At 59.4% G+C, this 27,274-nt stretch overlaps 3 protein-coding genes across 13 annotated transcripts in view; 2 read left to right on the top strand and 1 right to left on the bottom strand.

Moving 5' to 3' along the window:
- Positions 1-2,695, bottom strand: part of DEAF1 (DEAF1 transcription factor) — a 29,134-nt gene extending 26,439 nt beyond the window's left edge. For 2 of the 5 annotated variants that reach the window (XM_074336988.1, XM_074336989.1), the window contains exon 1: positions 2,162-2,695. In XM_074336988.1, coding sequence (XP_074193089.1) covers positions 2,162-2,450 — 289 coding nt within the window. In that variant the 5' untranslated portion in view covers positions 2,451-2,695. The remainder of the gene's footprint in view (positions 1-2,161) is intronic. The other 3 variants (XM_074336987.1, XM_074336990.1, XM_074336992.1) reach the window with 3 other exon arrangements.
- A 407-nt stretch (positions 2,696-3,102) lies between these two features.
- Positions 3,103-9,003, top strand: TMEM80 (transmembrane protein 80). 5 transcript variants are annotated; one of them, XM_074336998.1, is made up of 6 exons: positions 3,226-3,247; positions 4,163-5,636; positions 5,851-5,870; positions 6,554-6,647; positions 6,742-6,834; positions 8,076-9,003. In XM_074336998.1, the coding sequence occupies exons 2-6, from the start codon at positions 5,570-5,572 to the stop codon at positions 8,279-8,281; spliced, it is 480 nt and encodes a 159-aa protein (XP_074193099.1). In that variant the 5' UTR covers positions 3,226-3,247; positions 4,163-5,569; the 3' UTR covers positions 8,282-9,003. The 5 variants fall into 5 exon arrangements, with proteins under 5 accessions (XP_019570285.2, XP_074193096.1, XP_074193099.1 ...); XM_019714726.2 differs by lacking the exon at positions 4,163-5,636 and having other exon boundaries at positions 3,103-3,247; XM_074336995.1 differs by lacking the exon at positions 4,163-5,636 and having other exon boundaries at positions 3,119-3,247; positions 5,851-6,647.
- A 2,158-nt stretch (positions 9,004-11,161) lies between these two features.
- On the top strand, positions 11,162-26,788 carry EPS8L2 (EPS8 signaling adaptor L2). Of its 3 annotated transcripts, none has more exons than XM_074336984.1 (21): positions 11,162-11,356; positions 13,842-13,939; positions 14,052-14,107; positions 14,850-14,914; positions 19,808-19,969; positions 20,403-20,552; positions 20,617-20,696; positions 20,792-20,934; positions 21,011-21,084; positions 21,224-21,350; positions 21,629-21,717; positions 21,839-21,913; positions 22,131-22,279; positions 22,412-22,544; positions 22,690-22,802; positions 24,053-24,158; positions 24,761-24,880; positions 25,155-25,227; positions 25,351-25,534; positions 25,626-25,758; positions 25,860-26,788. In XM_074336984.1, exons 2-21 carry the CDS (start codon positions 13,902-13,904, stop codon positions 25,941-25,943), a joined length of 2,154 nt encoding a protein of 717 aa, XP_074193085.1. In that variant the 5' UTR covers positions 11,162-11,356; positions 13,842-13,901; the 3' UTR covers positions 25,944-26,788. The 3 variants fall into 3 exon arrangements, with proteins under 3 accessions (XP_074193085.1, XP_074193084.1, XP_074193087.1); XM_074336983.1 differs by having other exon boundaries at positions 11,219-11,356; positions 13,836-13,939; XM_074336986.1 differs by lacking the exons at positions 11,162-11,356; positions 13,842-13,939; positions 14,052-14,107 and adding an exon at positions 14,580-14,632.
- Positions 26,789-27,274: the final 486 nt, after the last annotated feature.

The following is a 27,274-nucleotide window of genomic DNA, read 5'->3' as shown; positions in this document are numbered from 1 at the left end:
AGCCAGAGGCCTCCCACGCGGCCGACCACGGGGCTCCCCACGAAGGTGTCTGCATTTCCAACACTTTCACGCAAAAGCTGAACCAGTACTTCCAGACCAGTCTCATGATCAGGTTCTTCCAGGAGAGAAGCGGCATCTGCCTCCCAGGACAGCTGTTCCCGGCAGTGAAAAGCCGCGCAGACAGCATGCCCCGCACCCGTTGGGCCGCCCCAGGCTCTGCCCAACTCCCTGGCTTCTGGCCGCTTTTAGGAGGAAACCGCAGGCGGCAAAGGCTCACGGATCACACAGCAGCGCCACCTACAGGAGCTCCCTCCCACTTTCGCCCCCCTTCAGGGAGGATACCCCTCCCGGAGGGGATCCCGCAGGTCTTCCCCTCCCTGTGGCCCTGCCCCCCCTTCACCTACTCTGTACACCATCAGGTGACCTGCCTGTGTCCCTGGCCCCCTGCCGTGTCCACAGGTGTGCTGCACCCCACTTGCCCTACATCCCCCCTCCCACCTGTCACCCCCAAACCCTCCCTCACCGGCTCATTGCCCGCTCACGGTGCCCACACTGTTCAGCCATGACAGCACCTCTACAGAGCCTTTCACCCATGCTCCTCCGTGACCAGGCAGTGGCCCCCTCAGGTCACACAGCATTCTAGAATGCCCAAGGCAGTCTCTGGCACGTGGGAGGTGCTCTGACAATACTCGTGGAAAGACTTCTGCACATTCCATTAACCCACACTCATCAACTACACTGGACACACCTATCCTGCATCTGTCGCCACAACCAGACCACATGCTGTGCTCCCAGTGAGCACATGCAGAAGGGACCCCTGTCTGGACACACCTCAGTCTAAAGACCAGGCAAGCTGCCCTCTGCCCAAGGAGGAGGCCACAGCAGGCAACGTGTCCTATTGAGTTACTTACACCTGGAAACTACTGAACCTCAGTAATTCATGACAAAAAGTTTTACCGATTTAACACATGCAAAACACAACTACGTAAAATTCTGCAGGAAAACATCAATATAGCTCCCTGATGTCGTGATGGGTGACATCACATGTCCACATTCAGAAAAAAATGTGCAAAAAGGACAAACACCTGAAGAAAAACTTCAGTTCAAAATCCCAATGTTAAAACCAGCTTAGTGATGAAAACTGCACCTAAGAGCCACAAGCCTTCTTCCTTCCCTTTTCTGAGGACCCCCAACAGACCAGACACAGACCACGGGTGCTGGCCCCTGCCAGCCCCACCTATGGGCTGAATGGACACCGAATGAGATTTACCCTCTCGTGCACACACACAGGGACCACACACCGTGACCGGAAAGCTGCTGTTCGATTCTGAAACCTGCAGAGCTCAAGACGCTCTCCAAGGGTTGGGACACTCAGTACCAAGTCCTCCAGGGTCCCTGGGGAACTTCCAGTTGGGAAGGGGTACACCCTCAGGAAAGTCTCTACCTCCTTTGGGCCACCGTCTGGGATTACCTCTAAGGGGCGCTTTGAACCACTTGCCAGGGGCTCCGTAGGCCACAAAACTTGAGAATGGGAATGTTCTGTGTGGCAAGGAATGAAACATGGGCCAGCAGCCTGTGCCAGCCTTCCCCTGGGACGATCCATAAAGGAGAAGAGGGACAGGCAGGCAGCTGACCTCTGGCGGTCACTGCCTCAGGAAGCTGCCGGCCCTCCCAAGCTGGGTGACCACAGTCTTGCTGTCCAGCCCTCACGTCACACCTGAATTGGCCCTTAGAATTCAGGGTGTCCAGAGGTGCCCACCCCCAGGCCTCAGGTTCCGCTAGGACAGGACCCATGTGTGACCTCTACCCCTGCCTGTCACAAGCACCCAGGACAGATGGAGCAGACAGGCAGGGCAAGCAGCAGATGCCGAGAAGCTTCCAGAAAGAGCACAGAGTGCTGAACACGAGGGGTGGACTGGCACAAGGAAAAAGGTTTCCGCGAGCAGGGCAGGTGTGCAGGAACGACCGGGCACACAAGGCAGGTAGGTGTAAGGCAGGTGCTCAGGGAGGGTGGGCGGGCACGTGCCCGTATGGAAACAGGTGCGTCGGGCAGTTGTGGCCTGGTCTTGCAGGGCAGGTGCGTGGCAGACGTGTGAGGCAGGTGTGGGCGGGTTGTGCGGGGTGCGTGCGGGGCAGGTGCGCGCGGGCGGGCGGCACTTGCCTGCGAAGGCGGCGGCCGCGGCAGCCTCGTCGGGGCCAGGAAGGGCCTCGGTGCCCATGTCCATGTGCCTGGGCTCGGCGGCCATCACCGCCACGGCCGTCACCCGCCGTGTCTCGCGCTCCGACTCGGCGTCCCCGTCCTCCTCCGAGTCCTCGTCCCTGCTGAGCACCCGTTCCTCCGCCTCGCCTCCCGCCGCGGCCGCGGCCGCCGCCGCTACAGCGGCCGCGGCCGCCACGGCTGCCGCCTCGGCCAGGCCCAGCTGCTTGGCGGCCGAGTCCGAGTCCTCCATCCGGACTCCACCGAGCCCGTCCGAAGGCGCCGGCCGGGGCCGCCCGAAGGTCGGGATGGAGCCCGAAGCGCGTCGCCCGAGGAAGGCCGCCCGAGCCTGGCCGAGCCTAGCCGAGCCCAGCCGAGCCCAGCCGAGACCACCCGAAGCCGCGCGCCCAGCCGAGTTGAGGCCGACGGCCGAGCGCAGCCGAGGCCGCCCGAGCAGAGGCCGAACCCGCACGAAGCGGCCCAGTCGAGCAGAGCCGACGGCCAGGAGTCCGGAACCGAGGAGGGCCGAAACGGCCCGAAGTGCGGAGCCGAGGCGGTCCGAATTGGTCCGAGGCCGCACGAGGGTTTCCGAGAGGCTCTGAGCGAGCCCTCCTCAGCGCCTAGGAGGCCGCGCCAGCCGTCGGCCCCGGCCCACAGGGTCGCCCACCGTGGGACCGACGCTCGCCGGCCTCCGACGCAGCGCGGCCTGGCCAGGAGAGTCTCACGTCAAAGGCTCCGCCCGGCCCACCGCGAGCGGGAGCCGAGTCCGTCCGAGCGTAGCCGAACGGAGCCGAACCTTCCCGAGCCCCCGTCCTCCCGAGCCGCGACTCCTTTCCCTCTTGTCCGAAAGTGCCCGAGCGCTGCCGGACCGGCTAATCGGGCCTCGGCCGCAGCTCCGAGTCAAGTCTCGAAAAGCGGCGCTGTCGGGCCCCTTCGAGATCAGAGGCGAAAATGGCCGAAGGGACGCGAGCGGCGCGGGGCCGAGAGGCTGCCGGGATCTCGGCGGACTGGGCGGGCGGAGCCGGAGCAAGATGGCGGCTGCGCGGAGAGGTAAGGTGCGCGGCGCGGTTCCCCGAGGGTCTGGGGGATCCTGGAAGGAGCTCGGGGAGGGGTCCCGGGCGGGCGCGGAGGCCGTCCCGGGGAAGGGGTCGGTGTGGTTTGGTTCTCGGTGGAACTGGACAGCTGAGCAGCCTGGCCGTTGGTCGTTGCGGCTCTTTGGGAGCCCCACCGCCCTCCGGGGTCCGGCCGCTCTGGCGCCTGGGCCTTGCGCCGCCCTCGTTTTGCGCAGGGCTGTCCCCGTGCCCGCAACTGCGTCCCTCCTCACGGCTGAACAGTGTTCGGTTGCGTGCACGGGCCGCGCTTTGGTGCTCCCCCCACCTGTTGCTGTTTCCACTTTGGAGGTGACTGGTGCTGCAGGGAACACTGGGGTGCAAGTCTGTGGTCTCGGGCCAGCCCTGTGTGCGACCTCCGGGGGAGCACGGCGCTCCTGCGGCTCCACCCTGGCGCTGGGCCCTGGGAGCAGAGCACGGGGCGGGGTGGGGGGGGTGCTGTTTTACTGTGTGGCTCTGCTGAGAATTCCTGCAGGGGCAGCAAGGCCAGCGGCAAGTGCGAAGCAGGTTGTCGCAGGGTCCGGGGAGGACAAGAGGGGCACCCTGTCGCCGTGGCAAACCCCTGGTTTGAAAGCTGGTCACAGGCACGATATATTTCAGTTGTACACTTCTCTGAAACGTTGGTGTGTGGGACAAATTATGAGTTTTTAACGCACACCGTGAAACACGCCCAGCTCAGGAGCCAGTGGGCCCCCCTTGTCTTGGGATGTGCCCTGCTCGGGTCACCATGCTGCGTACCCTTCTCTGTCTCCTGTAAAGTACTGACCACTCAGTCAGCTAACAGCGTTTATGTTCACCACGTGTGTAATAAAAAGTGGGCTGGGTTACTCTAGCCTGGGGACTGTGTTTGTTTCAGCATTCACCCGGTCAGATAAAAACGTCCGGTTTCCAACGCGCAGCTGTCATGCAAGGAAGGAATAAACCGAAGCAGTAAGCAGGCCATCCCGAGTGAAGCAGTCTCCACTGCCTGCCTGACTCAGAGCTCTGGATACGGGGTTGCGGGGCCACCAGTAATTAGGGTTGTGGATTTTCATTTGGTGAAAAACGAAGTTTGTGGCCGAACAGGATCTCTTGGCACACTTGTGTATCACTTCCGCAAAGCATTGTTCTACTCCCACAGGTCACTTCTGACACACCCGCTCACAGCCATGTTGCCATTACATGAAATCACGGACAAAAAAATGCGAACTCCTAAAAGCCCCAGCTACATTTAGTGAAGATGAGCTCCTGTCAGTCTGAAATCGTTACAACAGCATAGCCGATTGTAGCTACCCTTAATGTTAATTATTTAAATCTTTCGTTGCTTAAGGGTTTTATACAGTATTTTTTTCCTGAGCCCCACAATTTCAATCTATAACATGGGCAACTGGCAAATAGATTTGAAGTGTGTCTGAAGCTGACCTTGAAGAGAAGGATCAACAGAGAGGAAACCCACCCAAATAATGACAGGGATCTCAGCACCCTGGGCCTGGAAAAGAACAGATTGGGTGTCAGTGCACCCTGCCTGTAACGGGAGGCGAATAGACAGTGCTCCGAGCCCCGTTACCGCCCCTCCCCCCCACCCCAGCCTGTGCCAGCTCTCCAAGCCCAGCTTTGAATCTCTGTCACTAGTGTCCTATGCTGCCCGATTCACGGCCCCCACCCAAGTGAGGGTCCACAGAGGGCCCCAGATCTGCTCAGGGATCTGACGTCTCCACAAAAACACCAGGGCCAGGCGCTTCTCTCCAGCCCCCTCTGGACTAGAGAGGAAGTGGAACGGAACAAGAACAGCCCGCCTTCTCACCGTGGTGCAGCTGGAATCTCCTACCGGGATGTTTGCCAAGTTCTAAATCTTTATTGGTGTGTCAGCATGCCTCGATGTGCAAATAGCTTGAGCCTCTTCAGACAGGAAGTTTGACCACAGATGAGTCCGATTCTGAGGACTGTTTCTCGTGCAGAGACGCTCCGCTCACTCCAAGATCGTCTCAGCCTAAAGAAACGTGTGTAGCTGCTGTGGGGATGGGAGAACATCCCAGAAAGGCACGATTTAAAGAGACTGAGCCCAGGAAATTCTTATTTTTGGAGGGGTATTGGGCAGTGAATACAGTTCCAGAGGAAAGCAAAATGTCTGTTATCAGTGATGGAAAAACTTGTAACCTGAATGAGGAAGGGTTTTCATCTTATACACGTGTGACAAATAATGCGGAAACCACAGAGGATGGGCAAAGCCTTGGGTTGCCTTCCACGGCATCTTCCTTCCAGCCGGCACGGCTGAGGAGCGGGAATGTGCCCCACCTGGCTGGTCTGGCCTCAGGTGGAGCCGAGCTTTGCTTCTGCTCCCGAGCTCCCAGGTACATGCTGTCTCCAGGCTCAGGTTCTGAGAAGCAGATTGTCTGGTCCTCCTTGGCAGGGCGGGCACAGAGGTTATGGAAAGGTAGCTAGCTGCAGGCCCAAATGCATGCGGGCTTCTTTCCATAGTGCAAGCAGAGGGGAGTGAGGCTGGGGTCGTATGTCTCACTCCCAAGGTCTACGGTGCTCCAGCCTCACTGACACTTTCTCTTCCAGGGAGCGTTTCCTCCACGGCCGTATCCTGCTGCTGTGTCCTCCGCGGTTCCCCCCCTGAAGTCATCTCTCGGCTCCTGCTTTTTACCCCTTTACCCCCAGCCCCCTTTTCTATAAATTCTAAGTGGCAATTCCACTTTTAAGCCGAAGGGTGTTCACTAACAGGTTTCGAGAGTTGATGCACTGGCCTGGGAGTGGAGCTGCAGCTGGTTTGCACCTCCTGTGGTGGCCCAGCAGGGGCAGGGAAATGATGCCCTCGCTTTGTGCTTCAGGACTCCTTGTAGCATGAACAAATGTGAGGTGGTACAGAGCTCCGGAAAGTGGGTGGCGGATATTTAACTGCCTTCCAAATGAGAAGTATATTTTATTGAAAGAAAACAAATCTTTTCTTCTCTTGTCACCGGGGCCATGGTCGGGGTGACACCACCCAATTAGCCCAGAGTGCTGCAGTCTCCAAGGTCGTGCCCAGTCCACTTGCTCTAGGCCAAGGTGTCCCTTTGGGGGAGGTTCCAGCCCCGCCCTCCAGCCCACCTGGACCGCTGCTCCTGTGACACTAGGAGGAGCATGGATGGTGTCCGCGCACCATGGCCACCGGCGGGTACCTGAGCTGTGCCTGGGTGTTTGCACGCCTCCTCTAGGTGGGGCAGCACCCTCTCTTGCCGCCCGCCCCCCAGGGCTGCTGGGCGAGTCCTTAACCACCTGCCAGTTGTCCTCGGTCCCCCTGCAAATGATGCTCTATCTCAGTGCTGCTTATGGCGCCCTTTACTTCCTAGCTACACTCCTGATGGTCACGTACAAAAGTAAGTCGTACAAAAGTAAGTCGGGGGCGGAAAGGCCTGGTAGAGCTGTCCTGCCACGTAACCTGAGCTCTGGTCTTCTGCCCACTGTCTGCAGGTCAGGTTTTCAGTTATCCTCCAAGTCACCTGGTCCTCGACCTGACTCTGCTGTTCCTGCTGGGGATTCTGGAAGCAACTCGCTTGTACTTGGGTGAGTTGATGGTCGTGAGAATTGGAAGTCACTTAGGACAGAATTAGCTTTGTGAATCTTGAAAACAGGCGTCATTTTAGAGTATGGCTCTTAGAGACGCTCGGGGTTTAACTGCTTCACCAGTTGCTTTCAGGCTCACCTTACAGTGTCGTTAAATATTAATTAGTTTATTGAGAAGCTTTGTCTAAGAGACGGCAGCGTCCTGGGACAGGCGCTTCCGGTTGGCAAGCACGTCCTGCACAAGCCACTGGGTCACAGCACTTCAGTCGGAGCCGGACCTCCTCCCTCACCCCTGCTGCCCCTTCCGTTGGCCAGCGGTCTGGAGAAGAGTCTAGAAAATTCTGTCCTGTCCCCAGCAGGAAAGTGGCGCCTATATGGTTTGGTGCAGGAGCTCCAGCAGCGCAGACACACACGCACGGCGTCACCTTGGCCCTCTGCCCCTCCCCAGAGTTCACTGCAAGGGGCCGGGGCTTCAGGCTCCGTGCCACAGGCACGTGCACACCAGCACTGTGACTACACTGTCCGTCCTGCTTCTGCCGGCAGTTCTAGGGCCTCTGCACGTCCCGCCCACACACGCACAGATAGCAGCGAGGAGACCGAGGCCCACAGGGAAGCCGAGCTCTGCCCATGGTCGTCATCAGGGGAGACGGGCCAGCTCGGCCATCCTGCTGCGTGCATGCTGGGCCTCAGTGTCTGCCAGGGCTCGAGTGCATGGTCGGGTGGCCAACGGCACCAGAGGTGGGCATCTGCCTGCCTGCCCTCTCCATGTGCCCCCCTGGCGGGCTGTCAGTGCCCTGGGCACGTGCAGTCAGCTGGCTGCAGCTGGGGACCAGCATTTTCCATGATGGACCCATTTGTTTCTAAAACACGCAGTTTTGTTTTTTATAAGTATGCATTAAATTATTCAGGCTGGCCTTTGCCCAGAGTAAAATATTTTTCGAAATTTTAAACAAAATACCCTCAGTCCATTTGGAATTAGGGAAAAGTGTCAGAATGCACTTGGGACAGGTTTCAGGAAGCCAGACCTCCCTGTCCCACCACAGCCAACCCCGAGACTGGTTTTCCTCACCAAGGAGCACATTCCATGTTCCGCTTCCTGACACTGAGTCCTGTGTGGTGGCCTTGTGCTGGGAGTGGAGCGTGCTGGTGATCTGCAGCCTCTTGCCCTCCCAGGCGCACCGGCGTTGTGGGTCTGGAACAGTCGTCCCCAGCCTGGCACTCACCATGTTTGTTCTCTGCAGGCACCAAGGGCAACCTGACAGAGGCTGAGGTACCACTGGCCGCCAGCCTGGTCCTCACGGTGGCCGGTGCCTTGCTGTGTGTCTACTTCCTGCTCTGGCAGACCCTCGTGCTGTGGGCCGACTCCGTCCTCAGTGCCACACGCCTGACGCTGCACAGCCTGGAAGCCGTCCTGCAGGTGGTGGCCATCGCTGCCTTCATCAGCTAACGGGGTGATGCCAGCAGCCCTGGACATGTGCTCACTCCAGGGAGCCCCACGTTCCCGCTGCCATTGCAGAAAGGGAAGAGATGGTTTATGAATCTTGCTGGGAGCAGCCATAGGCGCGGTCACTGCCCTGAGTGGTCTCTGGGAAATTACCAGGACATCTGCTCTGTCTCTGTGTTTTGGCCACCCTGACCCCAAAGGCCAGAGTGGGAACCCAGCAGTCAGGCCATTGTCACAAACCTCAGAGATTTGTCCCGCACCAGCAGGGGGCCATTGGTCCCACCCTGTTCTCTCCTGCCAGAGTTCTCACCGTGGGGCAGCATTCTGTAGCCCAGGTGGGTGTTCCATACTTGCCACATACACATGGGTGGGACCCAGTGCTGTGGGCAGGGGAGGGGGGTGGCCTCACTCCGAGCAAGCCGAGTCCTAGACAGAGAGTGCCCTCTGGCTGCCAAAAAGAATGCAGCGGTGCTGGTCAGCTCTGGGGTTGGGGGTTCTGACCCAGGATTGGTGACAGCCACTTCATGGTTAGCTGTCCCAGCCTCAGTCATAGAACGTCAGTAACGTTCTGCACTGAGCGCGGGTGGGTTCAGACCGAACTGTAAGCTGCAATTTTGAGTGATTTCCCTCCATTTGTCGCGAGTGCACGTTTTCTGTTTGGAGTCACGTTCGAAAGGGTGTAGTTTCTCTTCATATTTTTCAAATAAAGAAATGTTTATACCTCCCTGAATTTCTCCTGATTAAGCCCACCTTCCTCCTGCAAGGCTCTTCCTCAGGACACAGGAGCACTCAGCCAGCAGCCCCCGGAGCGGAGCGGGCTTCTCCCCGAGGCTGCAGGGCCTGGCCTCAGTGAGGGCAGTGGCGCCCTCGATGGTCTGTGCTTGAGGGCAAGTAGGAGCCCTGCTCGAGACCAGTGCACTTGGCAGCCTCGTGAAGGCACCTGCTTACCCTCAATCAGTGTGCATTCAGCAGTCCAACCACCCTGCCTCCCTGGGCTCGCCTGCCATCTGCAGACGCCTCCCCCTGCCCTCAGACCCCTGCCCTCAGACCCCTGCCCTCAGACCCCTGCCCTGCAGACCCCTGCCCTCAGACCCCTGCCCTCAGACCCCTGCCCTGCAGACCCCTGCCCTCAGACCCCTGCCCTGCAGACCCCTGCCCTCAGACCCCTGCCCTGCAGACCCCTGCCCTCAGACCCCTGCCCTCAGACCCCTGCCCTGCAGACCCCTGCCCTCAGACCCCTGCCCTGCAGACCCCTGCCCTGCAGACCCCTGCCCTCAGACCCCTGCCCTGCAGACCCCTGCCCTCAGACCCCTGCCCTCAGACCCCTGCCCTGCAGACCCCTGCCCTCAGACCCCTGCCCTGCAGACCCCTGCCCTCAGACCCCTGCCCTGCAGACCCCTGCCCTCAGACCCCTGCCCTGCAGACCCCTGCCCTCAGACCCCTGCCCTGCAGACCCCTGCCCTCAGACCCCTGCCCTGCAGACCCCTGCCCTCAGACCCCTGCCCTGCAGACCCCTGCCCTCAGACCCCTGCCCTGCAGACCCCTGCCCTCAGACCCCTGCCCTGCAGACCCCTGCCCTCAGACCCCTGCCCTGCAGACCCCTGCCCTGCAGACCCCTGCCCTGCAGACCCCTGCCCTCAGACCCCTGCCGCAGGAGGCCTGCTGCACTAATAGGTGGCCTCCCACCAGAGGATCTGCCAGGCCCTCGACACCCCCATCATTTTGGCTACAGAGGTGGGGGTTCACCTGTCAAGGGGGTGGCCAGTCTGGGACCAGGGACCCTGCTACTTCCTCCGGATGGCAGTCCCATTGATTTCAGGAGCAGCTCCCTCCCCAGTGCATTCCCACTTTTTGCCAGAAGGCTCAGCCTCCAGGGAGGGGGGGGCAGGTGGGGCGCGGGGCCTTCACTTCTGGGTGCTCAGCAGTGGGAAGAGAACCAGGAAGCCAGGCCTTACCAGGATGGGGTTGGGCTGGGCCTGAAGACAAAGGCCACTTCCTGCACCCCCTCAGCAATGCCCCAGACAGCTGGTGGGGAGACCCGCTCTTGGGGTACTGGCGACCAGGAAAGCCAGTGTGGCTAACCCTGCAGGTGCCTCATGCCCCCAGGGGTTCCTCGGGCAGCCCAGGGCAAACCCACGCCAACTGCCCTGGGACCAGGGCCCTGGAGCCCTCTGGCACACCCTTTTCCGCTGCCTCCACCCCAGGAAAAGGAGCCAAAGCCTTGGGATCCCTGCGCATGGTTGGGGGGGGGGGTGCCACCTCTGCCAGGGCCTGCGCGCTGCCCCTTCTCCAGTTCCTCCTTGCCCAGCTGGATGGGCAGGGGCCTCCTGAGAGCCAGTTCAGGAGAGAGAACACCTGCCTCATGCTGTGGGCAGAGGTTGGGGCCTGGGCACTGCTCGGAGCACCCATCCCAACAAGTCCTCTTCCCCGGCACTCGGGTACAGCCTAGGCCCCAGGCGTCCCCACTCTTCCACCGGACACCCCCATCCCTCGGGGTTGGGGCAGCACAGAGAGACTAGGAGCTCCTGGACTGTGGAGAAAGGGGCCCCTCCCACCCTTAGACACCCATTCAGAGGGGCCAGGTGAAGAGGGGGGACTCTGCCTCTGGGCCTGGCCAAGGTCACCTGACAGGGACTACACCACGTCACGCCGGCTGGGGTGCAGCTCGACAGCCCCAGGAAGGTCTCAGCCTCACCCTGCGTGTCCTCACGGAGGAGGGGCTCCCGACCCCGCCCGCCGGCGCTCAGCTCTAGGAGTGGGGTCAGCGTTGGGGGCCGCAGGGTGGGTGTTGGGGACCCACCGCGGGGAGCCCCGGTGGGGGCGGGGTCTGAAGCAGGGGGCGGAGCGGCCGAACTGGTGGGCAGGGCGTCCGCGTCCCGCCCCCGCCCCCACCGCGCTCCCGCGGTGTCCAGGTTCCAACCTGCCGCTCAGGTTCCTGCTGGCGGCTCCGCCCCGGTCTGTCCCGGCCCAGCCCCACCGCGCGTCCCTCCCGCCCGCCGGAGCCCGGCGCCGACAGACGGGCGGACTGACGCGCGGACCAGGGGACCAGCGGGCGGCGGCGCGGGCCGCGAGGAGCAGGTGAGCGCCCCGCGGGGTCCCGGGCCCAGGGCTACCGACCCCGCCGGGAGCCTGCCCGCGCTTAGGCGCAGGAGGGACGCGGGAGCTGCGCGCATGGACGGCGGCCGGGCCCGGGCCTCAGTTTCCCCAGGTGGCGGTGCGAAACGGGACTCTGCCCGGGTCTGCGGGCCGGGCCAGGGGGTCGGGAGGCACGGGGCGCGATGGGGCTGCGCCGGGTCCGCGGGCGGCCCCTGGGCTCGTGGCCAGGAGCCGGGTCCCGCTGAGGCCTGGCCTGGGCCGTCCGGTCCTGGGGCGGCGCCGGTGCGCCGGGATATTTTTAAGTCAGTGCTCATGAGTCAGCCGGCCTCATCCCAACCCTGGGGCTCGGTGCGGGGGACCCCGGTTTCTCCCCTGCGCTGGAAGACCCCACCCCTCCATCCCCGGGGCGGACGGGGCCCTCCCTGGGGTCAGACCACTGAGGTGAGCCAGGGCACCCTGTGCGTCAGACGTCAGAAGGCATTTCCTGGGTGTCAGCAAGGAGGAAATCCAGGGCAAGGGGACATCAGGCTGGGGTCAGGCTCCGGGTCACGGTTGGGGCGTGGGAGTTTCAGAAAGGAGGAGGCCGGGTCGGGGCTGCAAGGGCCAGCGTGGGAGAGACTCAGGGGTGTGGGCTGGCAGAGGCCTGTGGGCGTCCAACCTCTGGCTCTCCCACATTCCTCCTCCCTGAGCTGGGCTGGCTTAGGGCAGCCCCTGTGCAGGAGGGTGTGCCTGGTGGCAGGGGACAGGAGTAGGCAGGGTTCGTCATGCTTCTGAGGTGGCCCCACAGACTACCTCTGCCCCCACCGCAGGTGCAGTCTGCCCCAGCTGTGCTGGGAGGCAGGGCCCAGCTAGTGGTGCCTCCCCTCCTCCGCCTTGGCGAGTGCGTACACCGCCCTGCCCAGGCCTCCCCCAAGCGGGCCTCAATGCCTCAGCCCTCCCGCCCCGCCCTGCCTCTTCAGCCCTCTCTGCTTGCCTCTGTTGCCCAAGTCCACCCTGGATACCAGCTGCCGGCTCCCACCTGTTTCCCAGGTTACCCCTTGCACAGGGTGGCCCTTCCCTCACCAGGCAGCTCCCAGGGCTTGAGGGGGTTCCCCCATTCCAGGGCCCCACCCGGCTCCCCCTGGGTCTTAAGCTGACTCCTTCCCAAGGTCACTCAGCTACAGGGCTGGAATTTGAACCTGGAGCTGGTCCCTCTGCCCTCCCTGCCCTGCTGGGGCCTCCTCCCCCTCCACTGCATGACGTGACTGGGCACAATGCTGGGCCCTCCCTATGCACCCGGAAAATGACCAAATGACCGCAGTAAAACCAAAGTGCAGCCTGGGCCCCAGGGCCCGTTGGGGTTGCATGGCTCCCCTGCCCCAGTCAGCTGAAAAAGCCACCGCTCTCCCCACTGGAGTAGGTCTGTAAGTGTTCCCTCCCCATGTGCTTCCTGGCCCAGGCGCCATTGCCGGGACCCACCTCCCTGCTGGCCCTGCTGCTCGCCAGGGAGTTGTAGGCCACTGGTTCCCAGCCTAGGCTCCCCAGGGGGAGGAGCCACTTGTCACAGCCTGTGCGTGTCTGTGTAGCCCGCAGGCCTGGGTTTCACCCAGGTGTGTGTGTACCTGGACACACGTGCCCAGCGCCCTTGGCTCAGCCCGACAGGAATTCCATTAAGCAAATACTCGGGCTCACCCACTGAGGTCATGAGCATTCCGGACATTCTCCACGCACAGATGGACAGAGGAATCTAGCCAAGTCCCCAGCCCTTCTCCCCACAGAGCCAGGACCCTCAGTGGCAGGTGGGAGGAAGTGGCCCAAGGCTACCAGGCCCCTCACACCTCCTGGGAACCCTCCCTGAAGGTAGGACCTGGTCAAACCAGAAAGTCCTGGACCGCTCCCTGGCCTGGATACCAGCACCCCTGACCATGGCAGACCCCAAGCCCTGAAAGCACTTGCTGGTGACTTGACAGGCAGACAGTGTGGGTCCAGAGATTCCCACAGGGCACAGACTCCCCCAGGATATGTCACTCTTGCCCAAGGGCACCAGGCTTTGCTGATGCCCCAGAGGGGGTGGGTCCCCCTGGACTCGCCCTGGACTCTGGGTCCCCAGGGACCCTGGCTCCAGCCTCACCCTGTGCTGCTTTCCTCTTGCCTCAGGGCCTTTGAACGTGCCATTCCCTCTGCTTGGAGGCACTTCCTCCCCCAACCCCGTTTCAGAGCCCCCAGTACACCCTTCTTGTAGCCCCACCCCAGAGAACCAGTGGGACTGGGACCCCTCTGCTGGCCTGTCCTGGGGGTCCCTGTGGAAGACCAAGGGTCTGGGGTGAGATGGGGTGGAGGTGACGGCCAGCTGGGACACAGGGCAGTGGTGGTGCTGGTGTGTCCGGGGAATCTGGCCAGGCCATCAGGCCTTTGGATCTGGGGCGGGGAGGAGGACACCCAGGCCCCAAGCAGGTGTCAGCTGTGCTCTCCGTCCACTCAGGTGTAGGCCAGGCACCAGGCCACGTTGCGATCTGCCCTTCCAGCGCCGGCCACCACCAAGGACACCATGAGCCAGTCTGTGAGCTGCTGCCCGGGTGCTGCCAAGTGAGTCCCCACCCCACCAGCTCACCCCCCCTCCCAGCCCAGCAGCCACCAAGCAGTCCCCAGGGAGGGGTGCAGTGAGGGCCCCCCGCCCTCACCAGCCCCTCCCCTACAGTGGCAGCCTGGGCCGGTCTGACGGTGTGGCCAAGATGAGTGCCAAGGACCTGTTTGGTGAGTGAGATTTGAGGAGGGAGGGTCTCGCCCACCCCCCACTAGAGGGCTGTGCTGGGCCCCCACCAGGGGAGGTGCAGGTCAGCCCTGGGGCCCAGAGGAGGCTCCTGGACCCGATTCACCCGTCTGCTCCCGTCCCTTTCCAAAGCCCCCAGCCAGAGGTGCCCTCCCCAGCCACGCCGCGTGGAAAGGGGAGAGGCCTTTACTAATAATTCAGGGCCATCAATATTGATTCGGCTGCACTCCTCACTGCAACCGGATCACGGGGAGCTGAGCGCCAGGTGTCTGCTCCAGGAGGGCAGGCCTGGCCAGCCCCACTGCCAAGCTCTGCCCCTTCCCTAGGCACCCCCAGCCGGCCCCAGACTCACCGGCTCATTGTGCTTTTGGACATGGTGCCCAGTCTGGAAAGCACGGAGCCCCAGGGAAGGCAAGGAGGTGTTAGTGGCAGTTGATAGAATAGGGGGAGCCAGTCACTCACCCTAGACGGTGGGCCTACACCCAGCCATGACAGACCCCCAGTCACAGGTATGCCACCCCGTCTGAGAGGGCATCCTAGGGACGGAGGGAGGTCCGCGTCCTGCCGGGACCTTGAGTCCTTCCTGGTGGCCATGAGGGGCCTGCAGAGCAACGTCCCTAGCCCGCACACCGCCCTCCCCGTGGCCCAGCGGGAGGTTCAGTCCACTTGGATGGAGGGCTGCGGGGCCCCACCTCTGGGGTGAGTGACTGGTCTCTCCCTCTTCAGAACAGAGGAAGAAGTACTCCAACTCCAACGTCATCATGCACGAGACCTCCCAGTACCATGTCCAGGTGAGGTGGCCCCGGGAGCACCCCATCCTCAATGCTCCAAGGTCCCTGGGCGGGGAGCAAACTGAGGCCCAGGAAGAAGCAGTCAGCCCAGGTTCTGACACCCACAACAAGTGGCCAGAGCCAGGGACTGCCCCACACCTGTCCTGGGCTCAGCCACTGTGGGGGAACCCTCCCTCCAATCCTCGGGAGCTCACAGTCTGTGGGACGCAGGGAGCCCTGAAATGCCAGGACACGCCCTGGGTGCTGTCGGATGGGAAGGCCCAGTGGGAAGGAAATTGTCATCCTGGCCCCAAACAAGGAACTGGACTGCAAGGGAGACGGTGAAACAAAGACGCCCTTTCTCGAGCCCCTGCAGGGAGGGCCTGGGATGTCTGAGTCTGACCAGTTCTGGGAGAGCTGAGCTTGGTTAACTGCACTGGAGATCAGTTGCCAGCTCAGGAGGGTTTCCTCTGAGGCAAGTTTTAATTCACACTCAGAACTTAGGAAGTATGTTTCTTAAGTGACCTTCCTATTCTTGGCAGCTAGCCACATTTCTGGTTCCTGGTCATTGTCCAAGCCTGCAGAACCACAGGTCTAGGAAAGGCTGGGTGGGGCCTTTCTGTGCTGCCAGGCTGGTGACTGCTCCTGCTCCAAGGTCAGGGCACAGAGGGTGGACGGGTCAGTTTCTCTCTTCCTCAGGCAGCTTTGCCACATCTAGGGTGGGGCGGGACTCTGTCCTCCTCCCACCTTTGTGAGGAGCCACATATGCCACTGGGGCTTTCCAGCTTCTCTCCTGGACTTTGGTCCAAGCTGGCCTGTGAAAGGACCCCAGCCCAGGGGCACCTCTGCTCGCCCAGCTGCCAGGAGAGCTGGGGCCATGGGCAGGGTTCGCCTGGCCTCCCAGATGGGAAAACTGAGGCACAGAGAGAGGGTGATTGGTGGTGGGGATCAGAACCCCCCTGACAATGAGGAGCCACTGCACCACATGGGTTTTTCACCTTTTTCTAAATGGGCGGACAGAAAAATTGGCATTGAGGCTGGGGGTGTGCAGGTCTGTTATAGGTTCATGTCGCCACCCCCCACGAATGCAGGGGGACACAGAAGAGCACCATCACTCCAAACAGTTAGGGAGCATCGAGTCTCTCTGACCCTTGACTACATGTCCCCCACTCGTGGAGGCTTCTCTAGTGCCTCTCAGATGCTGTCTGGTTTTCACCATAGAGTTCTTGCCTATCTTTCATTGAAATACTCCTTGGCTATTTCATTTTTATACACTGTTATAAATGGTATTGTTTTTTTAAATATTCATTTTCCAATTGTCTGTTGCTGGCTGGTAGGAAAACTATTGAATTTCTGTAAAGTGACCACTTTACCCGAGTCCTGGATGAAGCCCTCATTTCATCTAGGGATTTGCTTGTGGATTGATTGGACTTTCTGTGTACACATCCCACGTTGTCTGAAAATAAAGATGATACTTAATTTCTTATTTTAGCCACTTTAGTTTTCTTACTTGATTGCCCTTGCTAGGTCCACCGGACAATGCTGAGTAGAATCCTTGCCTCAAGTTCAGTCTTAGAAGACAGCTTTCAGTATCTGTTTCACATGCTACAGTTTTCGTAGATGCCCTTTATGGGCTGATGGGACTCCTTTCCATTTCACTTATCATGAAAAGTGTTGAATTTTATCAAATGCTTTTTTAAAATCACACGAATTGATTTTTTTGAATGTTGAACCAACCTTGCATTTCTGGGGTAAACCTCATTCATTCGTGGTCTGTTATCCTTTTCATGTGTTGATGGACTAATTGGCTAACATTTTGTTAAGGACTTTTTTTTTTTTTTTTGCATTAATGTTTACTAGAGATTTTAGTCTATAATTTTCTTTTCCTGTGATGCCCTCAGCAGGTTTTGGTGTCAGGGTTATGTTGGCCTCATAAATAGAGTGGGGAGGTATTCCGTCCTCTTTTCAGAAGTACTTTATGAAAGACTGTTATTAATTCTTCCTAAATATTTGTTAGGATTCCCCTGTGAGGCCCTCTGAGGATAGGGTTTTCTTTGTGAGAAGGTTTTTGATTATGAATTTACTTTCATGCCTGTGAGATCTGTAGTGATGTCCCCTCTACCCTTCTGGTTATTGAAAATTTGTGTTTTCTCTATTTTTTTCTTGATCAATCTTACTAGGGGTTTGTCAAGCTCATTAATCTTTTCAGAACCAACTTTGGGCTTTATTGGTTTCTCCATTGTCTGTCTATTTACTAGTTGATTTCTGCTCCTAATTTCCATTCTTCCACTTTGGGTTTTGTTTGTCTTTTTCTAGTATCTTAAGGAGAATGCTTAGATCATTGATATTAAGTCTTCGTTCTTTTCTAACATATTCAATTAAACCTGTAATGTTCCCTCAAAAAACTACTTTAGCTATACCCCACAAGCTTTGCTGTGCATGGTTTTATTATCATTCAATTCAGAATACAGTTAACCCTTGAATAAGATGGGGTTGAACTCCATAGGTCCACTTATACCTGGATTTTTTTCAATAAATATGTACAGTACTGTAAATGTATTTTCCTTTCCTTACGATTTCCTTAATAACATTTTCTTTTCTCTAGCTTTATTATGAGAATACAGTATATAATACATAAAACATGCAAAATATGTGTTAATTGTTTATGTTATCAGTAAGGCGTCTGGTTAACAGTAGGCTATTAGTGGTTAACTCTTGGGGAAGGCAAAAGTTATACTTGGATTTTCAACTGTAGGGGGGCGGTTCGGTGTCCCTAACCCCTATGTTGTTCAAGTGTCGAGTGTACTTTCTAATTTTCCTTGTGACTTCTCCTTTGACCCATGGGTTATTTAGATCGTTCTTCTTTTTTCATGTAGGCATTTACAGCTATAAATTTCCCCTTGGCACTGCTTTGGCTGTGCCCACAAGTTTTGTTTGTTTGGTTGTGTTTCCATTTTCATTCTTATTTTGTTATTTCCCTTCTGATTTCTTTCACCCATTGGTTGTTTAAAAGTATGTTGTTTAGGGGCGGCCGGTTAGCTCAGTTGGTTAGAGTGTGGTGCTGATAACACCACATTTGCCGGTTCGATCCCTGCATGGGCCACAGTGAGCTGCGCCCTCCTTGGGGAAAAAAAAGTATGTTGTCTAATTTCTAAAGATTTGGACCCATAAGTTATTTAGAAGAGTGGTGCTTAATTTCCAATTATTTGGGGGGTTTTCCTGTTATCTTTTTGTCACTGATTTCTAATTTAATTCCATGACAGTCAGAGAACACACTCTGTATGGCTTCACTCATTTGAAATTTACTGACTTGTTTCGAGCCCAGCAGTGTGGTGTTGTTTGGTTTGGTCTGGTTGTGTTGTGTTTTGCTAACAATGTGTGTGTCAGGCTTTACCTTGCTTTGCAGACAGATTGGCTGCTTGATACCCCATTGTGTGTTTCTGCCCACTTACCTCTTTAACCTGTTGATGGACATGTAGGTTGGGTCCAGCCTTTGTTATCTTATGGCTCTTCAGTGAGCAGCCTTGCACGTGTGCCACATTTGACACATGTGCAGGGACCTGCCACAGAGCTGTGAGAGGAAAGCATGTACCCCTCTCCACATACCCTGACCTCTCCCAAGAGCGCTGGGTGAGTGGAATCACGGTTCCCATTTCTCCACATCTTAACCCACAAGGACTTGTTAGTACTGGTCAGTGGACAAGGTAACAAATTCAATGGTTGATTTATTTCTAAAGTAATGGTCTCAGAGTTTCAGTGTGCAGATGTTTTATTCAGTGAGATTGCATACAGTTTTCTGTATTAATAAGTTATTTGAATTTATTTTCCTGTGGACTCTGTTCATATCTTTTGCCAGTTTTGCTGTTGGGATGTTACTCTTTTACTTATTTACATATTTTATTTATTATATATTATCTGTTTGTTTATTGTTGGTATCTTTATCACAGTTAACAAAATAGAACTTTTAATAAAGTAAGAACCATTGTTGTAATGCATATTGATATTTTTACATAATAAGGAAATTAGCTTTCAACATATCTACGTGTTATATCTAGTTTTCCCATTTTTACTTTGTATATGGTATTTTTCCCCCCAGGAAGAAATATTTATATTTTTATTTAGCCAAATTTATTGATGTTTTATTTTGAAAATCTGGAATTATTCCTTGCTTAGGAAAGACCCCTTGTAAAGAAGGCCTTTCTAGTATCAGAAGTCATCCAGTGTTTTCTTCTAGCATTTTCATGGCTTTGTGTTTTATGGTTAAGTCTTGGTTGCCTGGAGTTTGTGTTTATCTGGCTACCCCAGTACCGTTTACTGAATTCAGCTCAGACTCATGGGGAGAGGGGTGGCCAGACTTGCAGGGGGATGAGAGCAGGGCCCTGGGAAGGGGAGGCCTGGGCTGGTGAGGGTCCCTGCATATGCCCCAAGGGACTGCTGTGAGCTCGGCACTGTCCCCGCACTGGGGAGACAGCAGTGACCCATCGCCAGAACCCTTGCCCTCATGCATCAAGCACTAAGGACAGCACATACAGCACGACGCCAGCTCATGAGACATAAAACACAGGCAGGTCGCGGTGGTGACAGAGAGATGCTGTAGCTGGGTGGTGGGCGAGGGCAAGGTCTGAACAGAACCTGAAGGAGAGAGCCTGGGCAGCCAGGGGGTGGGGATGGGGGACAGCATGGGAGGGGCCCTGTGGTGAGCCTGCCACAGGAGATGGGGTGCAGTAGGGACAGTTTGTGTAGGCAGCGAAGGCTTTATCAGGGCATGTCCCTGGCCCCACAGACATCCACCAAAGCACAGCAGAGACCCCCGGGGGTGCTTGGTCTCTGCACACCCCCAGTACAGCCCCTTGGCCCTGGCTCTTGGCACAAGGTAGGCTCTGCCCTGAGTGACCATCTGCTGCCCACCCCCAGCACTTGGCCACATTTATCATGGACAAGAGTGAGGCCATCGTGTCTGTGGACGACGCCATCCGGAAGCTGGTACAGCTGAGCTCTAAAGAGAAGATCTGGACACAGGAGATGCTGCTGCAGGTCAACGACCAGGCCCTGCGGCTGCTGGACGTGGAGTCCCAGGTCCGGCAGGGGCAGGCAGAGGCATGACCCAGACGCACAGCTGGGCCTCCCTGTGGGGGCGGGGATCAGGATCAGGGCAAGGGGAGCCAGGCGGGGAGGACCACCCCCCACTACCACCCCGCTGAGAGTCCAGGGAGCCACATCCGCTGGGTCACGTCCCCCTCTGCACGAGCCTCTCCAGCGGCTGGCTTGAGCCAGGGCCTGGCCAGGTCCAGGGTTCTGTGTGCAACAGCTCTGGCCACTATCCAGTGGAGTCCATGTCTGTGTCCACGCCTGGGCCACAGCCCGTTTCTGTGCCTGTGAGCTATGCTGTGTCTGGGTCCATGGCACAAACTCCACGTGCTGGGCCCGCATGCCATGGCTCTATGTGGTACTTGGGTCCAGCCCCCCTCTGTGGCTGTGAGCCCACACCTCTGCCCGGTTGTGTCCCTAGGAAGAGCTGGAGAATTTCCCGCTGCCCACCGTGCGGCATACCCAGACGGTGCTGAACCAGCTGCGTTACCCGTCGGTGCTGCTGCTCGTGTGCCAGGACTCAGAGCAGAACAAGCCTGACATTCACTTCTTCTACTGCGACGAGGTGGAGGTGAGCAGGGGGCGGGGCGCCCACCACATAGGCCCAGAGCCAGCCTGACACCCGGTCCCCACAGGCGGAGCTGGTGCACGAAGACATCGAGAGCGCACTGGCCGACTGCCGCCTGGGGAAGAAGATGAGGCCCCAGACTCTGAAGTAGGGTGGAGGGGCGCAGGGAGCGGGGGTCTGCCGGGGAGGCTCCAACCCTGCGCAAGGGCCTGGAGGGCTGAGCCGCCGTTGTCTCCACTCAGGGGCCACCAGGAGAAGCTCCGGCAGCGGCAGTCGGTCCTGCCTGCCCCCCAGGGCCCGGCACCCATCCCCTTCCAGCGAAACAACGCAGACACTTCTCCCCCCAAGAATCGCGTGGGCCCGCCGGTGCCGCTCAGCGAGTCAAGTAGGCTGAAGCACCTGGGCTGGGGGCTGATGCGGAGCCTGGGGCGCTCCGTCAGCAGCTCTGTCCTCCCATCCAGGCTTCCGCCGTCAGGAGTCGCTGGACGAGGAGCCACCGCGGGCCGTGCTGGCACAGAAGATAGAGAAGGAGACGGTGGGTCTCAGGGCTTGACAGGTGCCCCCTCAGCCAGTACCCACCCCTGCCCCAGGCCAAGAGCCTAGAGAGAGCTCCTGGGGCTGTCCCTGCAGCCGGTGGGGGTGCCTGGCTGACCCCTGTCCCGCTCTGATCCCAGCAAATCCTCAACTGCGCCCTGGACGACATTGAGTGGTTCGTGGCACGGCTGCAGAAGGCGGCAGAGGCTTTCAAGCAGCTGAACCAACGCAAGAAGGGGAAGAAGAAAGGGAAGAAAGGCCCGGCAGGTGCGGGGGTGGGGGGAGAGGGGTTGGTAGGGGGGAGGACACAAAGCAGAGGCGGGACAGTGGGGTCATGAAGTGGGGCGATGGGGACACAGAGGAGGGGAGCGTGGATGGGGGCTCACAGGAGTGGGGGGCGTGGAGGTCAGAGTAGGGGAACGGAGTGGCCACTGAGCTGGGGGAAGGTCCAGTCTGAGCAGGTGGACTGCATCACACTGAAGGCAAGACCCACTGGGCGCAGGGACAAGGCTTGCCATGCTCACGCGACCGCCCCCACATTGCAGAGGGTGTCCTCACGCTGCGGGCGCGGCCCCCATCGGAGGCCCAGTTTATTGACTGTTTCCAGAAAACCAAGCTGGCCATCAACCTGCTTGTGAGTCCAGCAGCCCCGCCCCGTCCCCGGCGCATCCTCTGTGCTGACCTTGAGGGCCCCCCGCCCACCGGTCTGTCTGCCACCTGCTCATTCCCCGCCTCCCCCACCCCCCCCACTCCAGGCCAAGCTGCAGAAACACATCCAGAACCCCAGCGCTGCTGAGCTCGTGCACTTCCTCTTCGGGCCTCTGGACCTGGTGCCTGGGCTGGGTGGGCGGGTGTGGGCGGCAGGCATGGGCGGAGCAGTGGGCGGGACTTGCCTCTGGCTGAGGGCGGGGCAAGCAAGTGCCCACCTTGGGCTGCCAGCTGGGCCATGCGTCCCCCTCGAGCCGTGGGCGCAGTGGGCTGGGTGGTGGTGGTGGTGGTGTTGGGGGCCTGCGGGCATGATCCCCTCTGAACCCTACTGTGCCCCAGATCGTGAGCACCTGTGGTGGCCCGGATATCGCAAGCTCTGTCTCCAGCCCCCTGCTCTCCCGAGAGGCCGTGGGCTTCCTTCGTGGCCACCTAGTTCCCAAGGAGATGGCGCTGTGGGAGTCACTGGGGGAAACCTGGACACGCCCACGGTACTGGTCGGGCAGAGTGGCGTGGGGAGGGGGCGTAGGTCGGCGTGGGGAGGGGCTCAGGTCGGCGTGGGGGGAGCGCAGGGCGTCTGGGGGTTCTGGGTGGACCTGGCTCACTCCAAACTCCCACTCTAGCTCCGAGTGGCCGCGGGAGCCACAGGTGCCTGTGTACGTGCCCAGATTCCACAGCGGCTGGGAGCCACCCCTGGACGTGCTGCAGGAGGCTCCCTGGGAAGTGGAGGGGCTGGCGGCAGCCTCTAGTGATGAGGTGAGAGCACTCACCGCCCAACCCACGGGCCACCAGAGGGCCCCTCCATGGCCCCCCGCTGCCTTCACAGTTTAAACAGTCTGCTCCCCCCTCCTGGCCTGGCCCCCACCCCACACCAAACTAAGGAGGCCCACTTTCCCCACAGCCCGCTCCAGCAAGCCGTCCATCCTTTCGAAACTCCCCGAAGCACAGCCTTGTATCTGAACCCACACCCCTGGGAGAGGTCCTCCCCCCAGTCAGCTCTCCGCATGCTCACAGGTAAGCTCTCCTCAAAGTGAGGGAGTGTGACACTCATTCCCCAAAACACAGAGGCTCTGATATGGGTATGCTGCCACCAGGTGGCGGCAAACACCTTGTTTATGTAGTTCAAAATAGTGCTTTCCAAACTGGAACAAGGGTTTCATTCTAATTTTATGATATACAATTGAAGGGAAAATGTGAAAAGCCACCCATAAATTCAGTATTCTCATACGTTATCTCTTTTTGTGTGTCCACATTTATATTGTAGAGTCATGGTTAGAAATTTACTAAACCACTTAAATGGTTTACCAATCCCTGTCTCCCATTGGGTTGATTTAGGCTCAGTCTCCAAGCCAGAGGGTCTGGGCTAGAACAGACTGTCTCCCACCCCACACATCTCCACAGATCGAGGGCCTGGCCAGTCCCTATGCTTCCTCCCCTCCCTTCCTCCTTTCTGTTCTCAACACCCCCCCACACCCCAGGGTCTGCCTGGGGAGCTTGCAACACTGCCAGACCCCAGGATTTGTTTCAGGGGGGAGGGACCCGGAATCCATAAAGTGTGGCCTGGGCCCACACTTTAAGAAAAATTTTCATCCTTTGTCCTGGCTGGTTCACCCTGGCCCATCCTGACAGCCACTTCCAGGGTCCCAGGGAGCACCCCAGCCTCAGCCCTCTGGCCTCCCCAGTGTCCTGAGGCCTGCACCTGGATGAGGGAAGCACCCTGCTGCTCCAGGGGCCAGGCTGACCCGGAGGGAGGGATGGGCTGGGCGGCAGCCACAGGCCTGCCCTCTGCCACGTGGCCCTGCAGCCCACCGGTAGCTGTCCGCTGTGTGTCATCCTGCACTGTCCGCACTGCTCACAGGACTGCAGCTCTCACAACGCCTGGCTCTCCCTTGTTGGTCAGCTGCTTCCCAGTGACAGCTGTGACCCTGTCACTTCTTGGGTACATGGCTGGCTCTGGTTTCCCTGAGGGGCCAGGTCTGGAGACCCCTGAGGTGGCCTGGGCTGGCGCAGGCCTTGCTGTGCCTACAGGCACCTGCGTCCCATGGGCCTGCACTGCCCCACCTCCGTGCACGGGCCCCAGCCGCTCTGGGGCTGTCACAGTTTCCATTCCCGGCTGACAAGCCGCAGCCTCGCTCTACTGCAACCTTGGAGAGCCGACCGGGAGACAGCTGAGTATCTGGGAAGCTGCTCCCACCAGCCCAGCCCCAGGTCCAGGAGGAGACCCTGGCCCAGCCCTGGGCCTCAGCCCCTCCTGTTTGACGCAGGGGCTACGAACCTACAGCAGCCATGGCCAAGTATGTCAAGGTCCTCTACGACTTCACAGCCCGCAATGCCAATGAGCTCTCGGTGCTCAAGGATGAGGTCCTGGAGGTGCGTTGGCCAGCGGGAGGGGCTGCCCAGGGGCGCGGGGCTGCATAACCCTGGGACCTGGCATGTCTGTCCCACCCTTTTCCCCAGGACCCTACCCCTGGGCTCCAACGCACATCCACAGCTTCCCCACCCCCAGAGCCTGGCTGAGGGGCCATCCTCCCTTGGGGATCTCAGAGGGCACACAGGGAGGGGCTCCTGAGCTGGGCTGGGCTGTGCCAAGTTGGGGACCCTCCAAAACTTGTCACTCATGCCCACCCCTGCAGCCCCCTTGAGGCATCATCTCTGTGTGATGCCAACCCCGAATCCAGGCCACTGAGGGAGGAAAGTGGAGCGAGCTAGGAGTGGGTGACCTAGACCCACAGCCTGGCTGGAGGCACTTTCTCAGGAAGCTGCTGGGGGTCACGGGCCCCTTTGGTGGGAGGGAAGGCTGGTTGGGGCTGTGTGACTGTCCCCACAGGACTGGGGGAAGGCTCAAGGAGAGACAGCGGATCTCTCTCGGGCACACACTGGTTGGTTGTCCCAGCACCTGGCACTGGTGCCTGTGGACAGAGGGGGTTGGGACCTGTGGGTCAGGGGTGACCCCGGAGGGTGTGTATGCGCAGGTGCTGGAAGATGGCCACCAGTGGTGGAAGCTCCGCACTCGCAGTGGCCAGGCGGGCTACGTGCCCCACAACATCCTGGCTGAGACCCGGCCCGAGGACCTGGGTGCCCCCCAGGAGCAGGTGATGTTGGGGCTCTGCTCTGTCCCGCACATGGTTGTCCAGGAGCCTGGGGGGAGGGGCAGGTGCTGTGAGTGGCGGGGAAACACCCACCCTGAGCCTGGAGGGGCTGGTGTGGGGGCTCTGGGGGTCTGGCCCCCAGGCCAGTGGGGGCCTGGACAGGTCCTGGGAGGAGGGAGGGGGGCCTCACACTGTCCTTACTCCAACCCTGATGGGAGGGAAGACGAGTGAGGCTGATGGCCCCTCCCCGTCCCCCTTCTTCCCCACACCCCTGCAGGCTGGTATGAAATACTGGGGTCCTACCAGCCCCACCCACAAGCTGCCCCCAACCTTTGCCGGAAACAAAGATGGTGAGGGATGTGCAGTGGGGACGGGTGCCCAGAGCCACCCGGAGGGGCACGGGGCCCTGCGCCAGGGGAGGGGGAGCCCTGGGGTTGCGGGATAGGGCCTGAGCCACTGGGGCCCCCCCGCAGAGCTCATCCACCAAATGGACGAGGTCAATGACGAACTCATCAAGAAGATCAGCTACATCAAGGCGCAGCCGCCGCAGCGGCACTTCCGCGTGGAGCGCAGCCAGCCCGTGCACCTGCCGCTCACCTACGAGTCTGGCCCGGAGGAGGTCCGCGCCTGGCTGGAAGCCAAGGCCTTCAGTTCACGGTGAGCCTGTGGGCAGGTGGGCAGATGTGGGTGGGACCGCCACGCCCACAGCCAGGGCCCCGCCCTCACGCCCGCCCCGCCTACCCTGCAGGATCGTGGACAATCTGGGCATCCTGACCGGGCCCCAACTCTTCTCGTTGAACAAAGAGGAGCTGAAGAAGGTGTGTGGGGAGGAAGGCATCCGCGTGTACAGCCAGCTCACCGTGCAGAAGGCCGTCCTGGAGGTGAGCCCGTGCCCCGCCCTCTGGGCCTTCCTCCCCCGACCTGCTCTGGGACCCTGACCTGCGGGTCCCCTAGGCTGAGACCGCCCCATTCCCGTCCCTAGAAGCAGCAAGGTGGGTCGGAGCTGGAAGAACTCATGAACAAGTTTCATTCCAAGAACCAGCGGAGGATGGAGGAAGACAGCTAGACCTGGCGGTGTGGGCCCACCAAGCCTGTGGCTGCAGGCCGCTCTGCGGGGCCCACCCCCGTGCATGGAGTATTATTTTTGTATGTGTGTGTATTTTGTACCATGGACACAGGGAGTGTTGTGCTGGCTGGGGGTCCGTTTACCTGTCCTCAGGCACCGCCGTGCCGCAGCCCACACTCACCCACCTGCCCCACGGCCCACCTCAGCCAAACTTGCCACCTTAGGTGCCAGCTCCTTACCCACCTGCCCCCTAGGGCCAGAGCTATGGCTGGTCCAGACCTAGCCCAGCCCCTTCCCTGCTTCTCCCCATACCTCTTCCTGAGGCTACAGAACTCTCTTTTTTCTCTGGCCTGCCCCATCCACATGGGGTTCCCTGGCGCTTGTGACTGCCCCATCCCACCTGCGTGACTGCTCACATCCACATCCACCCGCACCCCCACACCCCTGGAAGGGCTGTGGCTCCAAAGGGCAGCAGACTTCAGCTACCCAGCCACCCTGGGCTCTATTCCCACCAGGCTGGTGACCCTTGCTCAGATGGTGCCCCCAGCACCCACCCAGTGCACTGCTCTTGAGGGTGGCCTGGGGGTGCATGCCGTACTTGGAGTGAGGATGAACCAGACACACCCAAGTACTGGTCTCAGCACCCCACCTTTACCCACACCGCCCCCCACCACTCTCTCCAGAGCCCAAGAAAGGAACTTTCCCTGACCAAGCTCAGGCCAGCCTCACCTACATGCTGTATAAGGGGGTGGGTGAGTCTTGGATCCCTGGCTTCTGCAGGTCACACCCCAGAGTTGAGAGGTGGCCAGGCTCAAAAGCCATGACATTAAACCAATTGTTCCCTAGCAGCCTCGTGTCTGTCTCCTGGAGGTGGGTGTGGGGCCGCTGGGGGTCCTGGAGCCTCCCTGAAATTGCTCCCTTTGTAAGAGTTATCAGGCAAGGGCAGGCTGTGGCCAGACTGGGTAATGGAAGTCCCAAGTAAGTCCGCTCACCCCTGACCCTGGGAGACCCACCCCTCTACACCCATGTGAGAGGGTCCAGAGGACATCCCTGAAAGGTGAGGGGTTGAGAAGGGCCCTGCCCAGGCCAAATGTCCAGAAAGCCTGAAGATTGTCACCCAAGACGAGTGGGAGCGGTGGGGAGCCAGTTCTGCCAAGCTTACGGCAGGGAGGGGGCATGAGTCAGAGGGCAACGCCAAAACTGGATTTGGAGAACTTAGCTGAGAATGCGGTGAGAGAAGGGGCAGGGAGACGCCCGAGAAGAGTGTATGGGACTGATGGGGATCCGGCTGACAGTCAGCTGGGATGATGTTAGGGCAGGCGCGGAGTGGT

The sequence above is a fragment of the Rhinolophus sinicus genome, linkage group LG06 (genome assembly GCF_036562045.2).
Source record: "Rhinolophus sinicus isolate RSC01 linkage group LG06, ASM3656204v1, whole genome shotgun sequence".
Classification (NCBI taxonomy): domain Eukaryota; kingdom Metazoa; phylum Chordata; class Mammalia; order Chiroptera; family Rhinolophidae; genus Rhinolophus; species Rhinolophus sinicus.
The sequence above is the reverse complement of the archived record's forward strand: the minus strand, read 5'-3'. Positions and strand labels throughout refer to the sequence as shown.